Source organism: Phalacrocorax carbo, chromosome 5, assembly GCF_963921805.1.
Source record: "Phalacrocorax carbo chromosome 5, bPhaCar2.1, whole genome shotgun sequence".
Lineage (NCBI taxonomy): Eukaryota > Metazoa > Chordata > Aves > Suliformes > Phalacrocoracidae > Phalacrocorax > Phalacrocorax carbo.
In genome coordinates, this window is record NC_087517.1 from 39,988,281 (window position 1) to 40,010,077 (window position 21,797).

At 42.1% G+C, this 21,797-nt stretch overlaps 1 protein-coding gene across 1 annotated transcript in view; it reads right to left on the reverse strand.

Annotated features, from left to right (window-relative positions):
- Positions 1 to 1,845: 1,845 nt before the first annotated feature.
- Positions 1,846 to 21,797, reverse strand: part of IKZF2 (IKAROS family zinc finger 2) — a 122,928-nt gene continuing 102,976 nt past the window's right edge. Inside the window, exon 8 of the mRNA XM_064452105.1 lies at positions 1,846 to 12,249. Within this exon, the coding sequence (XP_064308175.1) occupies positions 11,525 to 12,249 (725 nt within the window). The 3' untranslated portion in view covers positions 1,846 to 11,524. The remainder of the gene's footprint in view (positions 12,250 to 21,797) is intronic.

Consider the following 21,797-nt stretch of genomic DNA (forward strand, 5'->3'; position numbering starts at 1 on the left):
GATACAGTTCAGTTATATACTCTGCAGTGTCCTGGTGGGAAATAATTCAATGGAGGGCTGGGGTTTGATATTTGAGCACAGAGATGGAGAAGAACGTACTTGATTTACCACATTTCAAAAACACAAATTCACCCTCAGATGAAACTTTAGTAATTTCTTGAAAGTATTACATAAAACCAGAAATATTAGCAGCATAGAAGCAACAGCCAGGAACCAACACCTAATCTTTAGTAACTAGAAAAATTATATTTGTTTTGGTAAAGCACTTGTCAGAACGTGCTGCTAAAGTGCACTTGTGCTGCCACTGCCTGTTGGTGACAAGAGGAATTTCAGCTAAATGCTAAGGCACTAGACAGGCAGATCAGATACATGTCACTTACCTGGCTACTAGATTGATCCAGTCAATCAACATGAGGGGTGATGCTGCAGTTTAAAAGACCCACTGCAACTACATAATTTGATCCAGTAACAGAGAAAACTACGAAATATTTTAAAACCAGTTGCCTCCTGTAGAGCAAATTAAGACTTGACAACGACAGTGTATGCAGACACTGGTCACCATAGTTATTTTTAAGCCTCTGTTGCTATAAAGCAGGAAAGGGCTATTTTCAAGAGCAAGGGTTTCCCCACAAAAGTGATACAGGGAAGGATTAGGCACGATTCCCTGTTGCCTAGATAAAGTTGAACGGGTGAGGTCACCCTGCCCTTTGCTTGCAGCTGCTGACAGGGTGATCTAGAGAAAAAGGCGATGGTACACCATGGTGTGACTCTCACCCAGACACTTCAACAAGCACAAACAACACACTGGCCCTGAATCATGGCCAGGAGATTTCTAAGACTTAATAACATGAGGCCATGCACAGAATCTCACTCCTGCAAATGACTCAGCAGCCTTAATGATTATAGTTTCTGCCTGTGAGCTCTCCCCTCATCTTCTCAGACCCTTATCTGAAGTAAATGCAAAGGGCATCACCATCTCCAGTAAGTTTTGGGATAGGATCTTGAGTCAGTCAAGCAAGTAATTTCTATCTTATAATGGCACTACGTGATTTCTCCTCCATGCATTAAATATTTGGACTGTCTCATTAGCTGACTCTTAGGTCTTTTTGAAGCAAAAGCAGTAGTCTGGCTATCCTGAGCAAAGGAAAATGGGAAATTCTGCTCATTGGACAGAAGCATTCCTTGGAGACAACATACATCAAGGTTTATTCAGATGATATCTTAAGGAGTTTCCATGCTCATGTCAATGACGAACACTTTTATTATGGGAGAGGCTGGTTAATCTTTGACCAAGAATTTACAAGAGATTCTTAAAACAAACTACAAACAATTTGAAAAGCTTCATGAGATCTTCCTTTTATTCTGAAGAGTTTGTACTGTGAACGCTACCAGACTGATAGCTGTGTTACGAAAGAAAGAACAAGTTAGGTGATGTGAACTACCCAATAAATCCCTACTGGGAAGATCACCTCTGGATACGACAGAGAACTCAGCCAAAAACCCATGCTGAGGGAAGGGTTCGGAGGAATTCTTTATGTGGTCTGAGTGTTTTCCTGAAAAAGTTGGACCTCGGGCCACTAACTCATTTCAAAAACATGTTAGACCAAGTGCCAGGTGACCAGTAGCACCATTTTACATAGTAGGACCGTAGGGGGAATACTCCTCTAACTTCACGCTGAAGCTGATGAAAAGAACGTCATTAGCTTCAATAAATATCAGAAGTGAATCTGCGCCCAGTTCACCATTCTCGTAACCCATATGCACAACCTCAACTTGTAACGCATGAAGTCTCTCTAGTTAATTAATAGGATTTGTTATCAGGTAGAAATGTGATTCCTTTGAGGTGCCAAATCGCCATGCGTATTTCCTGCTGCAAAAAAGAAAAACGTATGCATACACAAATCTTTCCAGAAAGCTTGAATGGAAAACCCTTTCATGTCAGAAGTTTATTTTTATTGGTAAAATATTAAATAATATACAGAATTAAAAACTGCACTTACACTTCTGAGAAGAAATAATTCTTGGACAAATTATATGCTTGTTCCTGAGATTCCCTACATTTATTCCAGTAGCTGTGCACTCAAGACAGTACAAACCTTTATAATATAATCCTTTTCACAAAGTATTACAAAGTTTCTGCAGCTTCTTTTATTTATACACACATACAGACTCACACTCTCACATGGCTGTACAACACTCACACATGTACAGAGTACACACATACAGATGTGGAACCATGTGTATGCATGTATACTAAGAAAAAAAAAAACCAAGTCCCATAGTTCAGTCTATAGCGGCAAAACATTTTTAGCAGGGGGACACAGGTTTACATTAGGGTTGCTCGCATGCACCGCTGTCATAGTGATCATTTCTGAACTCCTTTTATAAAAGCATGTTCCAATGACCACATAAAGCAATGGGACGATTCCCACTGTCTTCACTGGCTTAAGGAATAAACTCTGATTTTCTTTATGGTTTGTCTGGTGTTCTTTTAATTTTTTTTTTCTTTTTAATTTAAAAGATTCCTCAATTTGAGCTCAGAACATCTGTCACAGAACAAAAAAATTGTAACCTGGGAGAAAAGTGGTGATTTGCCAGATTGCTCACCCGGCTTGCTTCAGGAAAACAGCACTGAAGTGGGCAGACTGCAACTCTGTGTGAGTCAGGGAAGATGCTGTGATAAATGGGTCAGACCCCATAGCCTGAAACTACGCTCACAGAATGGTGCATGCTTTGCTATGATCCCACTGCTGCAGCGAGGTCCCATTTTGTGGGAGGACCCGAACAACCTACATGAGGTTACCAGAATTTGGCCCTAGGAGTGTGAACCCATGGGCAACCACGACAGTCACCCACCAAATGCATTTTTCTTCTTGAACTAAAACACAAGAGTCTGGGAAACAATTTTGGCAATCAATCAGAACGGGATATAGTCTTTTCACCTCTGTTATTATTAAAAAGAAATATCTTAAATACAAATTTTAGAAGACAAAAGTGGCTACTGTGCATGCGCAGTAACTGCCTTTCAAAGAAATCTCAACGGGATTTTTTTTTTGTTTTATTACATACCTAAATACATATTTACAGAACAGCGGCTTCAGTCTACTGGGGGGGAAAAAAGGCATTAAAAATACACGATATATAAATATGTATGATATGTAAAACAAGTCCCATCTAAACTTATATAAGACAAGGACAACTCTAAAGAAGCTTTTCTGGTCTCTCAGGTAGATAAAGGACATGAGTCCTGTAATTCTTACGCAGGCAGATCTCTCCCATTAGAGTAAATGGGAGTTTTGCCCTAGCTAAGAAATTAGGCCTAATCCAAAATCCATCATCAAAGTCAACAAGAGCCTCCGCTGAGTGGGTTTTGGGTCAGACCAAAAGATCTTTTTTCTTGCTGTTGTGATTTTTAATAAACATGAATATTAAGTGCTTTTCTGAAAAAGAAAGCTGCAATTATAAAAGAAAAGGAAGGAAGGGGCAAGAACAAGTATGTCCTTAATTCATACACTGGATGTTATTTCAATGTCAAATAAAAGCAGGAGTTAAGGTATGGGCTTTAGGCTTAAATTACAGTTTCTCAGCTTTTGTCAGTCATAATCTTAATTTATGTAGTTACTTGAACCTTATCTTTGAACTTATTTAAGACACAGCGTTTTGTTTCACTGATTTGTGTGGACTGGGGAAAGAAAAAAGAAACTGTTGTACAATAATAAGACGTCAGGGAAAGTATTGCACTTTAACAGAAAAATAACCCAAAACAGGTGGTTTTGTTGGTGATTTTTTAAAAACTAATATAAGCAAATCATCCATGTCTGCAACGAGCATGATTAGAAAGCAAGATCCAAGAAAGAAGCACAAGAAGCAAATTTGGGGTTGGTAACCCCCACCCTGGAATACAACAGTAGTAAAACTTTTTTTAAAGCGTTTTCTTCCAACAGGAAAAAAAAGTTATATGACTTTTTTTACTTTACAATTTTAAATCATCCTAAACAGTTGCATTAAAAGTTTCCAGTTTCTCATAAAAAGATACACATTTTAGGAAAAAAAAAATACAACCAGAAAATAAAACGAACTAAAGAGGAAGGCAAATATACAGTATTATAATTACATCACTGGAGTCATCTCAGAAGGTACCCAGATCTTTAAAGTGTTACAAAGAGTACGTACCTTTTTTTTTTTTTTCCCTCAAATCAACTATCTTTTTTTCTTTTTCCTGTTTTTAATATAAAACTACACTTGAGTACAAAAATATGTAAACAGACTGTACAGCCAATGAACAAAAATACCCCAAAAAACAAACCCCCAAATCCTAGACAGCCCAAAACTACAGGAGATAAGAGCAGGCCCAGACTTAAAGCTCAGAGAAGGAAAAGGGGGAGACAGAAAGAGAAAACCACTGGAAGCCAGAGGAGACTGTTACACGGCAGAGGAAGTGAACATGTTCAAGCTCTGAGGACACTTGACAATTTGTCAAATAATTGATCACAGTTTCAGAATCTGAACGACTACAAAAATAACCAAAAAGTCCTTCCCTTGTTACAGTGTGTTCAGGAATGAACATCCATTTCCAGTAAGCAATGTCAAATCCCAGTAAGTGCATAGTAGGGGATTCAGTGACCTCTACCCCTTCAAGAAGCTTTTCTTCTTCGATGTCACTTGAGGTAAAACTAAATGGCCCGATTTACTGCAAACTGGCCTTATTGTGCCAATAACGGAGTCATGCTCTCCACTACGCCTTGCGGGAGGCATCCATATTTTATCTGTGATTGATAAAACAGACTAGAGGCTACTGGTATTCATGTACCACTGAGTGCGAGGGATTAAGGCTACTACACAAATGTAAGCGAACGTGTCTTCACCGCAGAGCCCCGCCACTGAGTGCTGACGACTGAGACCTAACCAGAGCTGCTGTGCTGCACCAGTTAGAAAATAAGGCCCTAATCGCACAAATAATGGTACTTATTAAGCACACGGTTAACTGCAAAGCTCCTCTATGCTTCCAGATCTAATTGAAGGGATGGAAGGAGGCTGATCGTGTGCTTAAATGTTTTCTTGGGCTGCAGTGCAGTTCCTAAATCAATACCTGCTGCAGGAAGGAAGCATCAGCCCAAGCTTTGGGTCAAGCTGCTCCCTTTCTCCCAACAGAGCACACATCATATGCACCCCTCTCAAGACATGATCTGATTAACTTTGTCATCATTCACTCTGTTAAAATATGTCACATACTGCTAGTAAATATATCACAGTATCATTTTTGTAACTGTAAATAACATTAGATTTTACTACAGCAATGTAAGCCTTTGTTGAAATGGTAATTTCTGTCCACTGATTAAGTCCCATGATTTGTATGTAAAGGAGAAGTTTTACAGAAGGAGAGAGCATGGGCAGTTATCCTCCCAAATAAGGATCCACAGGAGCATACTGATAACCATCTTGCTAAAGGCTGGAAGCGAACAGGAACTGGGAATACTTGTCTGCACATCAACTGAAAAGCTAGGTGATCTAAATAGATACCAGTTTTACTGTTATCTTGGCCTGTTAAGTGTGCAGCATTGCAAAATGTCAGCACACCACCTCCCCCTGACTGTCCTCTACTCACTTCAGATCCTCAGTGGAGAAGGAAGACAGAAATCACACGCTTCCAGGCATGGCTGTATGAGGCTAAATTAGAAACTGGTGATGATCCTCCTTGGCCTACACTTCAGGACAACTCTTTATGAGATAAAAGGAAATATATTTACTACAAAGCAAATTTTGCCTCTTTTCTGCCTAATTCCTCCTCACACATACTCTCTGTGAGTGCTGTGGGCCCAGAACCCCACAGAGAGGTGCCAAGGAGCTGGCACCAGGCTGACCAGTTGACCAAAAGCATGCTGGCTTAGCCATATCCCCTGCTGGCAGGCTTCATGCCGTGCCTGTGCCGGCACACTTAGATGCTGCACCTATGCAGGGTAAATAACTAAATATGAAACTAAGTCATCAACCTGCCAGGGAAGTACCAAAACAACACTGCATTTTTCACCAAAGCATTACAGCTAATAAACCCCCATAACATCTTCTGCAGATGGGCTCCTCTTATCTCTGTGTCAATTATTAGGGTGGCAGCAGCGTGACAGTCCAACTTGCAAACCATTTCCAAAGGCCGTTTGTTCTTCCTGGCTTTCTTTTTCCAGGTTGAAGCAAGTGGCAGATGCTTTAAAGTCTGCTTCTATTCCTCAATGGGAACTTAAAAGCACAGCAAAGTCCATTTTCAAGCGTGCTTTACTTAAAGCTGTGGAGGGGAAGAAAACAGGAGACAGCTGCCCTGGCACTCTGTAGGGCACTGTGCAGCTGAGGGCTTTTGTAGCGAGTCTCGGTGCTGCTCTGGGGACGCTGTGTTGGTTGGGACCAGCTCTGAGACCAGCTCTGGCTGGATAGCTGGAATGCACTTTGCTAGGGTAATTTTCAGCCCTTCCCACTCCTAAAAGCCAGCTGACTCCAGGAAATCTCACAGCAAAGTACTAAGACGGTCCTCTCTCCAGGTCAAGCTGCCAAGGAGGGTGGCAGAAGGGGAGAGGGATCTGCCTCACTACGTTGTAGGAGAAGGGATGTTTACTTTGGGTTGGTTTTTGTCATGCATTCTGAAAGGGTGTGATAGGGTATCATGAACAACATCACGAACTTCCAAAATGCAGCTGAAAAAGGCACATATACAATAAAGCATACATCTAATTATACTGTAGCATACATACAAATATACTTTCTCAAAATCTCCAGCTGTCCTAGACCACAGGCCATTATGACCATCCGTTTTTGTTTCTAAATGATACTAAGCCAAGCTAAGATGCAAATTTCTACCATCAAAGCCAATTTCATCGCACTTTTCCTGAAATCCCACACTGAGCGCAGGCAACTAAGGTATCAGTGCAGCCTCCCTTCTTCCTCCTCATTACGTTATAATGCACAGTGAGAGTTAAGGAAAGGAATATTACCTAACGGAGGAACTGTCTTACTGCCGCTCCTGCGCTGGCTGAAATAAGTGCCTTTCCCTAAATTATCTCCAAAGTTTCTTTCTGGAAGAAGGAGTGTTGGTTGTCTGGCTTCTTTCAATGGGGCTTTTTTTTTCAAATATGAAAAAGCCAGCTAAGGACCTAGACAACAGTAATACTGTCCTATTAAAGGCCAGTTTAGAAGGGTTTGGTTTAATTCCTGGCCTCCTCTTCTGCCTGACAGGCCTGATTTAGGAATACCCTCGTAAACAGAAAGAAATCTGAGAACTCTTACATTTGAGAATTTCTTCACCTTTTACTAAATATACTTTAGTTCACATGGCTATTTTATGATCCTCATACTGTAGAAACTACTACAATTGAAAAATCAGGCCAATTAACAAATTTAGATTCTTTCTCTCTATACAGACCGATAGAGGTTAATGCGTAGACACCTTTCACATCACATCATAGATGGAAGCACTTTTTAAGGAGAATAAAATTGTTTTAATCCCATAAGTTACTGAGTAAAGAGCTGAAAAATGCTATATATTTTGATGTGCACTCCTAACTGACTGCAAAGAGAGGTGGCTGTAAAATTCATTGGCCGTAACAGAAGATATATAGATAATGGCCTTTGCTCCAAGAATATGGATCATACCAAGAGCAGAATAAGCAGTCACACTTCTATTTCATTTAATAGGCTTGTAATACTCTAAATTGACTCAGAATCTTGCCATTTTTGATGTAAAAAGAAGCGAAGGGGTTTACTGGCAGGGATGTGTGCAGAAATGTCTTTTTTTTTAATGAGAATGGGGAATGCTCATAGGAAGCCAATTCTAAATTTGCAAATGCATGTTTTTAACTGGAAACCTGATTCCAAGAATTTCAAGAGAGTCTAATAAAAATCAGCCAGGTTTGATCTCCAGCACCAAATACTTAGAACAAATGGATCTGCAGGCCAAGGAGTGTCTATTGAAATTCATAGTACATTGTGAATGAATAATGAACTCAAAAAACCTCAAGAGCTTTTCTTAGAAATCTGCAGAGAGCAAGCAAGGGGGGAAAAAAAAAAAAACCAAAACCAAACCAAAAACCTCTGAGGTCCCATTTTGCACATTACCATGTAAGGGCAAGCTAATTTATATAAAACCTTCCAATAAATTTCAGTAGGAAGTGAATGCTAAAATAAATGCTAGTCCAAAACTTTGTTCAAAATTTGTACACAACTTTATCTTTCTGCTTTCCCTAGCTCTAGGATGAAAAACTTCAGTGAGTGTTCAGAAAAGGACATTGATAATAAAAATTAATGCAATCCCCCAGCTTCTTGCTCTACAAAAAATGCATTTTTAAAAAGATAACTAAACCAGCATCTCCCTTCTTCCTCCCTAGTTCTCTCTTTCTGTGATCCCAGGACATAGCAGTGCTCACATACAGATCTTGCACACTCCCATTGGAACAAGAAGTTGGGCTTGACTGAAGCCACCTATAAAACCACTGAGCCTCCCTGTCCGATCTTTTAAACATCTACAGAATATACACTACAGAAGGTATCAATGAATCATCAATGAATGAAAGTGCACACTAACAAACTGCAGATATAATTGCAGCCAACGTACTTGTGGATACACAAGAGATTCTCTGCCTTTCATGTATTCCTATGCTTTCCCAAACACAGGCAGAATTTTTTAACACTTTTTCCCCAGTGCTAACTATTCCAAGAAACCATAGCCCACGTTCTTTCCACTGACCACAGAGGGGAGAACAAAGTGTTGTCCCCCAGAGACTGAAAGGGATTGCCAGCAACCCTTTCTGTGGCTCAGGCACGTGTACTTCTGGAGGTCCATGCAAGCCTAGTGACCTTCAGTCCCAGCACCCTTCCTTTTGCACATCGTTCTTAAAAGACCTGTGCTGCCTCAGCAGAAATCACATCCACTTTTTTGGGTGGTGACATGCTGTGAAAGCACCCCCCTTTTATGAATTTCCAAGCACATCCTGATGCAGAACATGGCCGGCTGCCTCCTAAGTCAACCTTCATAGCTGCAGAGAATCAGCCATATGGAATAGAAGTGATGCCCTCCCAGCATCTCCCCATTTTTCTCCTGCGCAAACTCCTTTGCACCAAGCACAAGAAAATGAGAATGGTCTGGAGGACGGCAGCAGTTCATTTGCCTGAGTTTCCTCTACATTAGGAGGAAGAAAGAAGGAGGGGGAGGAACCCAACGACATTAAGAACAATGTTGGGAATAGGTCTTTAAATCTGTCTCTCCAAAGCCCATATATTCCCAGCCTTGATAGCTCTCACATTACACAAGATGACATTTCTCTCCATATTGTATTATAATTAATAGGCTACTGCAAGACTTTACCAGCTCCTACTTAATAGCATTTCAGTGCTGGGAAGCAGTCATCAGGTAATCTGGCCATGATCTACTGTATCCTTTCTAAACACAGGTTCTAGCTGCCAAGAATGTCACCATAAAAAGATTTCAATCAATACCACTCAGCTCCTACTTTCAAATGCTCCAGGTCTAGGAAAAGAAGAAGAAAAAAAACCCCAGTACCCTCAATACAAACAGCAAACTGGCATATGCATCGAGTACACAGATTGAAGTGTGCAGATGGGAATTCATTATGGCCTGATCTTGCTCCCTCTTTTATACTTTAGTAACTTTATACTTTGGAAGAGGTCTCACCAAGTGCACGGAGACCGTGTGCACAGAGCGGGTTAAACCCATGCAGATCTTTCCATTCTCAAGCTGTGCTCTTGTTGCCAAACAACAACATTTCAATTGTGATTGGTACAAACAGTTGGGTTTCAATGGCAATCTGTCACAGAGGTTTATGCCCAGTTTTTACTGATGCAACCTGCAACTTGGTGGATGGTTTCTGGCTTTGTTATTTATTGGGAGAGAAAGAAAGCAAGCTAAACAGATTGGTGTTTTTTTTCTCTTGTCCAGTCTGTAGTTCAAGGACTCGCTCTGGAGTTTATTTCCCCATTTGTATTCCCTAGAGTGAAACGAATAAATTAGGAATAAAAGTGAAATCTGCAAATCCAAATCAAAGCACAGCACTTGCATCAGCATGCATCACTTTCTAAAGAAGTAGGGAAGGTCTTAGGTAATATGTTCATTTGCAGGGCTTCTGTGCTCTCCAAGAGCAGAGGCTATCCAGCAAAATCTGCAAACACTTCCACCCCTAAATTAAAGCAGAACTGATGACTTAAAAACAAAAGAAAGTCATTGGTTGAGCAAATTAGCAAATAAGATGTCAATAAGAGAGAAAAATGGTCAAGGCTCGGATCCTGATGTAGCTGAAGTAGGTGGGGTAGTTCCATTAAACTCAATGGAGCTAAGAGGATTCCTGGCTCCTAGCATTTTCCCAGCTGCAAGTCTTAGTTTAGGTTGTTGCCAAGAGGTTAACACTGTGATAACAGAATGAGAAATTATTTATATAGGTATATATAGATATATAATTATAGTTAAAGAACACTTCGCTACTAGTACTTTTGTCATTTTAAAATCCATAATTTTAAAACAAAATTATTTCAGAAGAGCAGCAGAACCTCTTGAGTAAACTACAGATTCTCTCACCCACTCCTAGGCCACTTACTGTCCTAGAAGCAAGTTTAAATGTTATTTCTAAATGCTATTTCTTAAAACATAGGGTGCAACTAAATAAGTAAGGCTCTCAAGGGTCTCTAAGAAGCCAGTGAGTCAACACATAGGCATGGAGTAACAGCAAATCAACAATTCTAAAAAAGGTGCTTCATAAGTTAAGGAAAATAAAAATACAAAGCCTCAAACTTACCACAGAAGGCCCTCAGACTTATGAAACTAAACTGCTGTAATGTGGTACAGTGTTAAGACGTACATTTATCTCTTTTTTTTTTTTTTTTCTCCTTATTTTTTAACATTCTAGAGGGGCAATACACACTGAACCCAGAAAAACAGCTCACCCTAGAAAGTAACTTTGAAAGCAATATAGACTTTGATTCATGCTCCTAAAACCCTAATGGTTTTGCTGTAAAAATTATTGTTCATTCTGCAGAATAAAGTTCCCCGCTTCGCCTCCAGCCACCAAAATCCTGCACCATATCTACACCTTTGAAAAAGGCTCTCCTCTGAAATATTTCTGCTTATTAGCCTCAAATTGTAAATGAGTGGCATCCCATTGGGACTTTAAAGCGCCTAGCAGGGTTGAGCAATATCCCAAAACAGGACATGATGTACAGCTGATGGAGACAGAAATGGACTGCCTTTCAATTCCCACAGTAAGCAAGGCAGGTCACTCACCACAAAGTGACGGCAACAACAAACCCCTCTTTTACCCCTTCCCTTCCTTCTTTCCATTCTTAAGCTGGGCAGAGCAAATGAAGTTGGGTCCACAAAAATAAGGTTAATAATAATAATTAAACAACAGCAACAACAACAACAGCAACAACAACAAAATAGGCGTCACAATGTCTGAGGAAAAGTGGGATTGTAAGTGCAGTATTTCTTCATGTGCAGTTCTTCTACTTCATACGAGTCCCCTTTGGATGAGAAGGCCTAGTGGAATGTGTGCTCCCCTCGGACTATGTGCGATGAGAACTCATAGCGGTCCTGGCTTCGGTAGCCACAGATGTTGCACTCTAGCGGGTCCCGGTAGCCATGGCAGCCCATGTGGATGGTGTACATGACATGGTCCAGGAAAAGGACGCGACAGTGCTCACACTTGAAAGCCCTAATCTGCTCCCCTTCTCCATTGATGACCTTGTATATATCCTTTAAAGAGCCCTTAGAAGCTTTTGTGGCATCCAAAGCCTTGGTGTCCTCCTTCATATAAGCCGGGCTTGGCTTTCTCTTGGGATTTAAGGCAGAGTTTCCTTGGTAGGACTGGCGGTCTTCATGGCTGCTCTCTGAGTCAGTAGAATCCAGGCAGCTATTGCTGGGGGAGCCCTCTCTATCCTGGGTTTGACTCTTTGGTCTGATGAGGGAGATTGGGCCATCCATGTTGTTCTCGTGACTGTCAGCTGTTTCCCTGCTAATGGGCCTTTCTATCCTGTTAGGATGATAGACCTGAGCGTAAGCTGAGCTGATGACCGGGGCCACCTCTGCAATTGTGCTTGGTGTGTGCTGCATCAGGGGGTGAAGTGCCTCAGCTCCAAGGTAGGTGATTGCATTGTTGATGGCTTGGTCCATCATGTGAGACTGCATCAGCTCAGCCTCCTTCTCATAGGTTAGGTTCATATCAAAGGGAATATCTGGATACCCAAATCTCATGAGCTTTTCACCTAAGGGACAAGAGCAAATGAATGAGAAAAATCAACATAATCACTCCAAGGTTTCACTGTAAAAGGGGTGGGGAGAGACAGAAAACCCCTGACTTGGGGTGAAATTCATTCCAGAGTTGAAATTTAGCCTCTTTCTACTTGTTTTCTGATCTCCTTTTTGTCCTGAGATGGGTAAAACAGCAACCTCGGCAACAGCTTTGGGTTTTTTTGTAATTCCAGGTGAAACACATGGCTGCAGTGACCTCCAGACTGACACCAAACCTTCCACTGGGGGCCTGACTGTGCCCATGCTTCAAGTTAGGAAATACATGTTAACTGGTAGAAAATGGGATTGAACCACTGAGGTTGATGAAGCTCCGACAGTTTATACCATTAGCCATACTTTCCCAAAATTAAAAGAGGGAGTACCATGTGTAGCCTGCAATCTAAGGTACCTCATACATACCTTACAATATGGCTGCATAGCAAGAAACCTAAGCAACAGGTACAGAGGGCTGGTCCAGTGTCACCTTTAGGGCTACAATATGTAAATCCTTCAACCAGCAGAAAAAAAAGTATAAAAGAACTGCATGCAGCCACAGAACAGAGCAAGTACCAGGAGCACTGGGGGCTGAACTACCATCTTGCATTCAGGCTATAATACCTTTGTAATTCATCCCCTCCAAAAAAAAAAAAAAGGAAATTCAATGTTTTAGACTGAGGGGAAAAAAGACACATACCCACACCCCCCACTGTCTATTTAGGCAAGAAAACAAACTAGAGAAACTGCATGTATAGCTTAGTTTCATTTGGTAAAAGGCAAAAGCAACTTTCATTGACACAGGATAAGTAAATACATAATGATGAAGAAGCTGGCCGATTTATCACTATGTGAATCCAAATTCACATCCTTGTAACCTTTTTAAATCCATGGCATTACAGATATGTGAAACGAGAACCATATGCTGGTAAATTATGCTAGTCACAGGGCATGTTACATATCACAGCTCTCCTTGAAGTTAACAAGTTTACCACTACTTACATCAGGGCTCAGCTCAGCAGCACTGATTTTTCAGTGATGGTTTTAGAGTGTCAGTACAAGGAAAGTTCATATAACTACTCTTCTTTTTAAATAGAAAAGATCATACGTATAGCTATATGTGTAAGATACAAGATACACATGCTCATACGTGTTCACACACACCAATACTAGCTAGTTGTTGACTGTTAACTTTTTAAGCTGATTTTACAAAGTGTGATAAATAATTTTTGTTGGTTTTCATTGTCTTTGTTGCTTTTCACTGCCTTGCAACATAAAACCAGATTTTTCTTCAATAGTGTAAGCTAATAAATTCAAGGAGTCACTACATACAACTGGTTTGGCTATCCAAGAATTAAAGAGCTCAAGAATCTTCTATGTTCTTTTGCCAAAATTGCTTGGAACAAAACGTGTACAAACCACCATAAGAAAGAAACAGAACGGTAATCCCAAATCTCTTCCAAATAGCATTTGTATATTTCAACATAGCTATCACTCAGCATTTTATTTTTGACTATACTAATTCATTCCACTTAGTGCAGCTTATCTTAAAGTGATGCATAAAGAGAAATAATTTTACATTACCCATGGAACAATCAGGTTATCCTTGGAGATGATGCATCAGTTTTGTTTGGGAACTTAGCCCTGATTAGCAAGGTAATTAAATGCAAGTCTAAAGTGAAGCACGTGAATATTCCTACTCTGCTTATGACCGCTTTCAGCAGTACTGCTCACATACTTCTGATTAGACACCATGTTCATGTACCTCACTGCGTTTCCCTAGGCTGGCTGTTACACTTACAGCTTACCAAAAGAAGGCATAATGCAGAAAAATGTTCTGTTGTTACACATTAGACATTTGGAGAAAAATAGGGAAGGAAGAAGCAAACAGTGCTACAATGATGGCCTTTGTAATCTAACATGACCTAAGGATGATTCTTGCCGTCAAACATCCTCTTTTCAGTGTTTCTGCTGTGGGCTGCCAGTTTTGCTGTCCGTGATGGCTGTCCTGCTGCTGATAGGATGGACAACTGTCTAATGGGAGGTGCCTCCAGCCTCACCTGAAATTGAGCAGCTTCTTCCCAGGTGGGGCCAAAGTGGGACTGGAGGACAGCTCCAGGAGGCATGTGGTGCCTTTGGCAGAAAGACATTTCTTTGGAAGAACAAATTTAAAATGGAGAATTCCACTGGTCCCTGTCACCTGCTCTGGCCACTTGTATCATTTCCGTGTTTGAATAAAGAACTGGATCTGGTGAGAGTCTGATCCAGCCTCCAAACACAGTCAGTCCTTTGTAGGCTGTATAGATCAAGAAACAATACCTATCCTTTATGGACTACTTGGATGAATGACACAAACCTTATTTTGATTTCTTTTACCTTCCACATTTAGTTACTCCACCACAGGCAGCAGAGTATAGAAAACTTTAAATTGCCAGTGTGCTGAATTTTTCATTCCTTTAATTATGAACCAGTTCCAATGATGTCAAAGCCTTAGAAATGGAGTGTGACATAAAAAGTAAAGTAAATGATAACATGGGGAGGAGAGGGTGTAAAACACAGAGCTCAGAAGAAACTTTAACAAACCAGTCCAACATTATTTTCAATTTTAATTACTCTTCAGCCAAATCTGTACTTAAAACTAACTAATCAGATTCACCATTTTGAATTTTCATGCAAAATTATGCTCAAATTCTATTTATTCTTGCCCAGCATTAGTGACGTAGAAGACACTTTCTCCACTGTGGTCATCTTGTCGTATGACATTCAAAAACACCTCAAAAAAGTTATTTGAAGCTAGATCAAAGCACACAGACACAGCTGTCCTGTGATACCAGTAGTCCATCTCATCAAGTATCTAAAGCAACTGCAATGCTGGACACCTGGGAGAAAGCTACAAGAAATCTTAGAGAAAGCAGTTACAGAATTTACCACTGGGTAAACTTCTTTCTGACCCCCATTAACTAGAAGCTGACTCTAATTCTGAAGCTGATTGATCTTCATCTGTTCTGAGATGCCTGTGTATTTTTAATTCTTACTATAACCACCATGGTCTTATCATAAGCCACATAAATGTCTCATTTTGTATCCTGTCAGTTCTTGAGTGACACTCTGTGAGAGTGAGCGCCACATTCAAACTGAAAACATTTGAACCTGCTTCATGTGATCAGTTTGAAGATGGTTGCTTTCAATTTCACTAGCATCTGCTTCTCCCTTCATTGAAGGAGAGGCAAAGAAGTACTCAGACTCCTGTGCATCATAAGTTATACTTTCTGCCTCCACTATTTCAATAGGTTTGGTGAGACCAGTTACATATCTGCTATTGAGGTACTAAGGCTCACTCAGAAATTGACTATTTACACAGACATACAGAACCGTATAGGTTGGAAAAGACCTTTAAGATCATCGAGTCCAACCGTAAAGCTAACACTGCCAGTCTACCATTAAACCATGTCCCTAAGCACCATATCCAAATGCCTTTAAAGTACCTCCTGGGATGGTGACTCAACCACTTCCCTGGGCAGCCTGTTCCAACCCCTGACAACCCTTAAGGTCAAGAAATTTTTCCTACTATCCAGTCTAAACCTCCCCTGGTGCAACTTGAGGCCATTTCCTCCTGTCCTGTTGCTTGTTACTTGGGAGAAGAGACCAACACCCACCTCACTACAACCTCCTTTCAGGTAGTCGTAGATAGCGATAAGGTCTCCCCTCAGCCTCCTCTTTGCCAGACTAAACCACCCCAGTTCCCTCACCCTCTCCTTACAAGACTTGTTCTCCAGACTCTTCACCAGCTTCATTGCCCTTCTCTGGACACACTCCAGCATCTCAATGTCTTTCTTGTAGTGAGGGGCCCAAAACTGAATACAGCATTCAAGGTATGGCCTCACCAGTGCTGAGTACAGGGGCACGATCACTGCCCTACTCCTGCTGGCCACACTTTTCCTGGTATAAGCCAGGATGCTGTTGGCCTTCTTGGCCACCTGGGCACACTGCTGGCTCATGTTCAGCTACCTATTGACCAATACCCCCAGCTCTTTTTCTGCCAAGAAGCTTTCCAGCCATTTGTCCCCAGGCCTGTGGAATTGCATGGGGTGGTTGTGGCCCAAGTGCAGGACTCAGCACTGAGCCTTGTCGAACCTCATACAGTTGGCCTCGGCCCATCAATCCAAATCCCTCTTTAAAGCCTTCCTTCTCTCGAGCAGATCAACATTCCCACCCAACTCAGTGTTGTCGGCAAACTTACTGAGGGTGCACTTGATCCCCCTGTCCAGATCATTGATAAAGATATTAAACAGAAATGGCCCCAACACTGAGCCCTGGGGAACACCACTTGTGACCAGCCACCAACTGGATTTAACTCCAGTCACAGTTCTTTGGGCCCAGCCATCCAGTCAGCTGGATGTACTTAGCAAAGAGTACACCTGCCTAAGCCATTAACAGTTTTCCCAGGAGAGTGCTGTGGGAAATGGTGTCAAAGGCTTTACTAAAGTCCAGGTAGACAACATCCACAGGCTGTTCCTCATCTACTAAGCAGGTCACCTTGTCATAGAAGGAAATCAGGTTGGTCAGACAGGACCTGCCTTTCCTAATCCCATGCTGACTGGGCCCGATCACCTGCTTGTCTTGTACGTACCATGTGATGGCACTCAAGATGATCTGCTCCATAACCTTCCCCAGCACTGAGGTCAGACTGACAGGACTGTAGTTCCCCAGATCCTCCTTCCGGCCCTTCTTGTAGATAGACACGACATTTGCTAATCTCCAGCATTCTGGGACCTCCCCTGTTAGCCAGGACGGCTGATAAATGACGGAAAGTGGCTTGGTGAGCCCTTCTGCCAGTTCCTTCAGTACTCTCAGGTGGATCTCATCCAGCCCCACAGACTTGTGTGTGCCTAGGTGGTGTAGTAGGTCACTAACCATTTCCCCTTTGATTATGGGGCTCCATTCTGTTCCCTGTTCCTGCCTTGCAGCACAGGGGGCTGGGCATCCAGAGCACAACTGGTCTTACTATTAGACTGAGGCAAAAGCAGCATTAAGTACCTCATTCTCTTCCTCATCCTTTATCACTATGTTTCCTCCCACATCTAATAAAGGCTGGAGATTCATTTTAGCCCTCCTTTTACTGCTAATGTATCTATAGAAGTATTTTTTATTGTCTTTTACAGCAGTTGCCAGATAAAGCTCTAGCTGGGCTTTGGCCCTTCTAATTTTCTCCTTGCATAATGTCACTATACCTTTGTAGTCCTCCTGACTTGCCTGCCCCTTCTTCCAAAGGTCATAAACTCTCCTTCTTTCCCCCTCCGAGTTCCAGCCCAAGGTCACCATTCAGCCAGGCCGGTCGTCTTCTCTGCCATCTTATCTTTCAGCACATAGGGACAGCCTGCTCTTGCGTCTTTAAGACTTCCTCCTTGAAGAAAGTTCAGCCTTCCTGGACTCCTTTGCCCTTCAGGACTGCCTCCCAGGGGACTCTGTCGATCAGTCTCCTAAACAGGCCAAAGTCTGCCCTCTGGAAGTCCAAGGTGGCAGTTGTGTTGATCCCGTCCTTACTTCTCTGAGAATTGAAAACCCTACTATTTCATGATTGCTATAGCCAAGACAGCCTCCAACCATCACATCACCCACAAGTCCTCCTCTATTCGTGAACGACAGGTCCAGTGGGGCACGTTCCCTAGCTGGCTCACTCACCAGCTGCATCAGAAAGTTATCTTCCTCATGTTCCAGACACCTCCTAGACTGTTTCCTCCCTGGTGTATTGTGTTTCCAGCATATATCTGGTAGATTGTAGTCCCCCAGAGGACAAGGGCTAGCGATCGTGAGGCTTCTCCCAGCTGCTTGTAGAATAGTTTGTCTGCCTCTTCATCCTGGTTAGGTGGTAACAGACTCCCACCATGATATCTGTCTTGTTGGCCTTGCCCCTGATTCTTACCCATAAACACTCAACCCTCTCATCACTGTCACTGAGCTCTAGACAATCCAAACACTCCCTAACAGAGCTACCCCACCTACCTGAGGAGGAGGCTACGCCCCTCTTGCCTTGCCTGTCCCTTCAGAAGAGTTTATAGCCATCCATTGCAGCACTCCAGTTCTGCGAGTCATCCCACCATGTTTCCGTGACGGCAACTATACCATAGTTTTACTGCTGTGCAATGGCTTCCAGCACCTCCTGCTTATTGCCCATGCTGTGTACATTTGTGTAGAGGCACTTCAGCTAGGCTGTCATCCTGTCACCTTCTTAGAGGAAGGTCCCTTAATTCTTTTGAGGTGTTTCACCCCTCTTGGCTCCTATTACTCAGTAGCCCTTAGCTCATCTTTGTCCAACTTCGGCTGTGCTCCAGTGAACCCAGCGCATCTCAGACACACAGGCTGAGTGCCCTTGCTAGCACCCCATCCCTCTAACTTTGTCTTGGGCAAGCCTGATATTAACCCCCTCCCACTCCAAGTCTACTTTAAAGCTGTGTCAATGAGCCCTGAAAGCTCATAAGCAAAGACCCTCCTTCCCCTTGAGAAAGGTAAATCCCATCAGATGCCACCAAGCCTGGTGCTGCATAGGCATTATCAAAAAATCCAAAACTGTGGCAATGACACCAGCCAGAGAGCCATGCGTTAATAGGCTGGGTGCATCTCTTCCTTCCAGTGTCACTGCCTGCAACTGGAAGGAGAGAGGAGAAAATAACCTGTGCTACAGAGTCCCTTACTAGCCATCCAAGGCCCTGAAGTCTCTTTTGATTGCCCCTGGACTACGTCTTGCAGCTTCATCACCTCCCACATATAAGAGCAGTAATGGGTAATAGTCCGAGGACCGTACCAGGCTAGGAAGTTTCCTAGCAATGTCGTTAACCCAGGCACAAAAAAGGCAGCAGACTTCCCTAAAAGGAGGGTCTGTCTGGCATATTGGACCCTCTGTTCCTTTGAGAAGGGAGTCGCCTACAAGTATAACCCGTCTTCTCTTCCTCATGGAGGCGGTTTTGATACAGGGAGTAGGCTTTTCTGACCCTGGCAACACAACTGGTATAGGTGGACTGTTATCCACATCTTCCACCTGCAGAGCCTCATAGCTGTTATATACCTCACCTGGGAAGGTGAGGTGGTCAAGGAGGGTGTTCACCTGCCACACCAAGCATGGACTTGCCTCCATTCACTCTTTTCCTTTGAGCTACTGCCTTCAGCCTGGTGGGGGAGGGATACAGGAACCCCTTGATCCTGTTTTTTTTTCTGGTGGCTGTATTTGCTGCTTTCTTTCCTCCTGAAATTTCAGCCAGAGTAGAGACTGTGGTCCATAACCAAGGCCCCTTGGAGACTGCTGATCAGAAAGAGCAGTAAAGCATTGATAGATGTAGCATGCAAAGATTTTAGCTTATGCTTACATGACCTTCTCATAAACACCATTAAGCTGTTTTGGACAGGTGCCATACTTGCAGTATGCAAAGGAAAATTTCCTGCAAGAGAACCATTACAAGTTCTTCCTGACAGAGTTGAACAATGTTTCATTGGGGAGAAAATGGGAAGAAAAGTAAGGTCATGGTGAAAAACAGAAAAGTAGCAAAGCAGAGACTGCTGTTTTTTCAGTTCAAACACTGTGATGCCGTGAAAGATCAGTAAAGGCAGAAAAATAAGATAAGAGTAAATACGAAAGAGGACACTTTCCCCCTACAGCTGGATCTGGATAAAATGCTACATGTCACATGAAACCCCGAATCCCTAGCCCCAGAAAAATGGAATCCCAAAACAATCTCTTACACCTATAGAAGAAATAGGTTTATCCAACAACAAAGTTGTATACCCTACTGAAGAGAATAGTAATCTGCTACAGCATATCTCAGACAAGAATTTTCAGTCAGTAAATTTGCCTTTGAAGACAACAGCAACATATGATCAACTGCGTGTGAGTGGACAAGTAAAATAACCTTCCTGCCTTAAAAGAGAGACCATCCAAGCCAGCTTCCAAAAATCGATTCAATTTATACTGTCTGAAAACTGGGTAGCCTCAGTTGTGAGGTATACTTATAACCAGTAAGCTATACTGCTTTGAGAGCAGGCATGGGTACACCAGAATTTAAGGGAAGGGAGCAAGGTCTCCAGCCTTCTCAGATAAAGTCTTTAGCCCCTACAAAGATAACCTCTGACAGACACTGCAAACACAATTCTGTTCAAGTCTGTGGACAACCTGGTGGGAAAAGAGCGAGAGGTGTGAACTGCCCTTCTTCCTTTTGAGGTTGTAATGTTTCTGAGGTCTAGACACACCAGTTTAAGCATCAGCATGGTTAACTATTTCACTGTTGATCACAACCTGCAAGAATGTACAGCACTTGCTGAGACAACACTAGGAAAACCTGCTATGATGGGGCCATGTTTACAATCTCGTAAAGCTCTATTTGGCTTGTCAGTAGAGTGTCCTGCTCCCATTTCCACCCTATTCAACTCCAGTTGTTGTCACAGCAGTAAATTAAAATCAGAGTATAAATCCTCCAGGTCTTATCAGCTATACAGTAATTCATTTCAGACAACTCTTAAACGGTCTAAGAATTAAGCTTGTATCTCAGCAGGACTAATAACAATACAGGAGATACGGATGCCTCCCAGCGTTCCTCCTGTGCGTTGGATTGTTCCTGACCTAACCTTGGCTTAGCACTGATATTTGGAAATGGTCAGATGACTGCGAGCAGCTAGGTCAGTGTGTCAGTGCCCCCCAGGTGAACTGCTGCACGCTGCTACTCCCCTACTATTCAAAACCATGTGGGTTAGCTTAAAACCACCTTTAGTGGTGATTTAACAAATCCACCTGAATTTGCATTTAGCTGAGGGGCAATGACTTTTCTAAATGGCTGTCTTAATTGCTTACAGTCTTCTGATCCTCTCTCCATAAGTGTCCTTAGTGTAAGCAGAATGAGTATATGACACACTTAAAATCTGTACCACTGTCCTTCGAGTGAGTGTGGAAAACACATATTACATGACTTCAGAGTCTAGCAGCATACATTTACCCCAAATAATTCTCTGTCCCAGCTGCCATCCTCAGTTTCACACCAAGTTTAGCTCAAACCAAGTAAAGTTCCCCATACTGTCTCCTGTTACAAGCTGAACAATTTTAAGATGTCAAGATACAAAGCAAAATATGAATTCTGGGCCTAGGATTCTAAATTTGATAACCAAAAGTCATCCAATGCCGCTTTATATTCATGCGTTAAGTTTATTGTGTGCAGAACACTGCACTTGGAGCAAGCATTTCTTCCAACAGAAGTGATGTGATTTTACTTCCTCATGCCAGTATTATCAGACCAGTTGTTGCCAACTCTCAAGAATTTAATACAAGTTACAAGTCTTGAGTAGTTTGTTTTGTTTTGTTTTTTAACACACACATACGGAGACAGATAATTATATGAGAGTCTTAGTTTTTATTTGCTGGGGCAAGGAGAACAACGGATGACAAGTCTAAATCTCAAAAGGGCCAGAGAAAAGTTTAAAAACCAAAACAGCTTTAAGGCACAGTAAAAAGCTCAAGATTTTCTAATCCATTTTCATGATTCTAGGGACC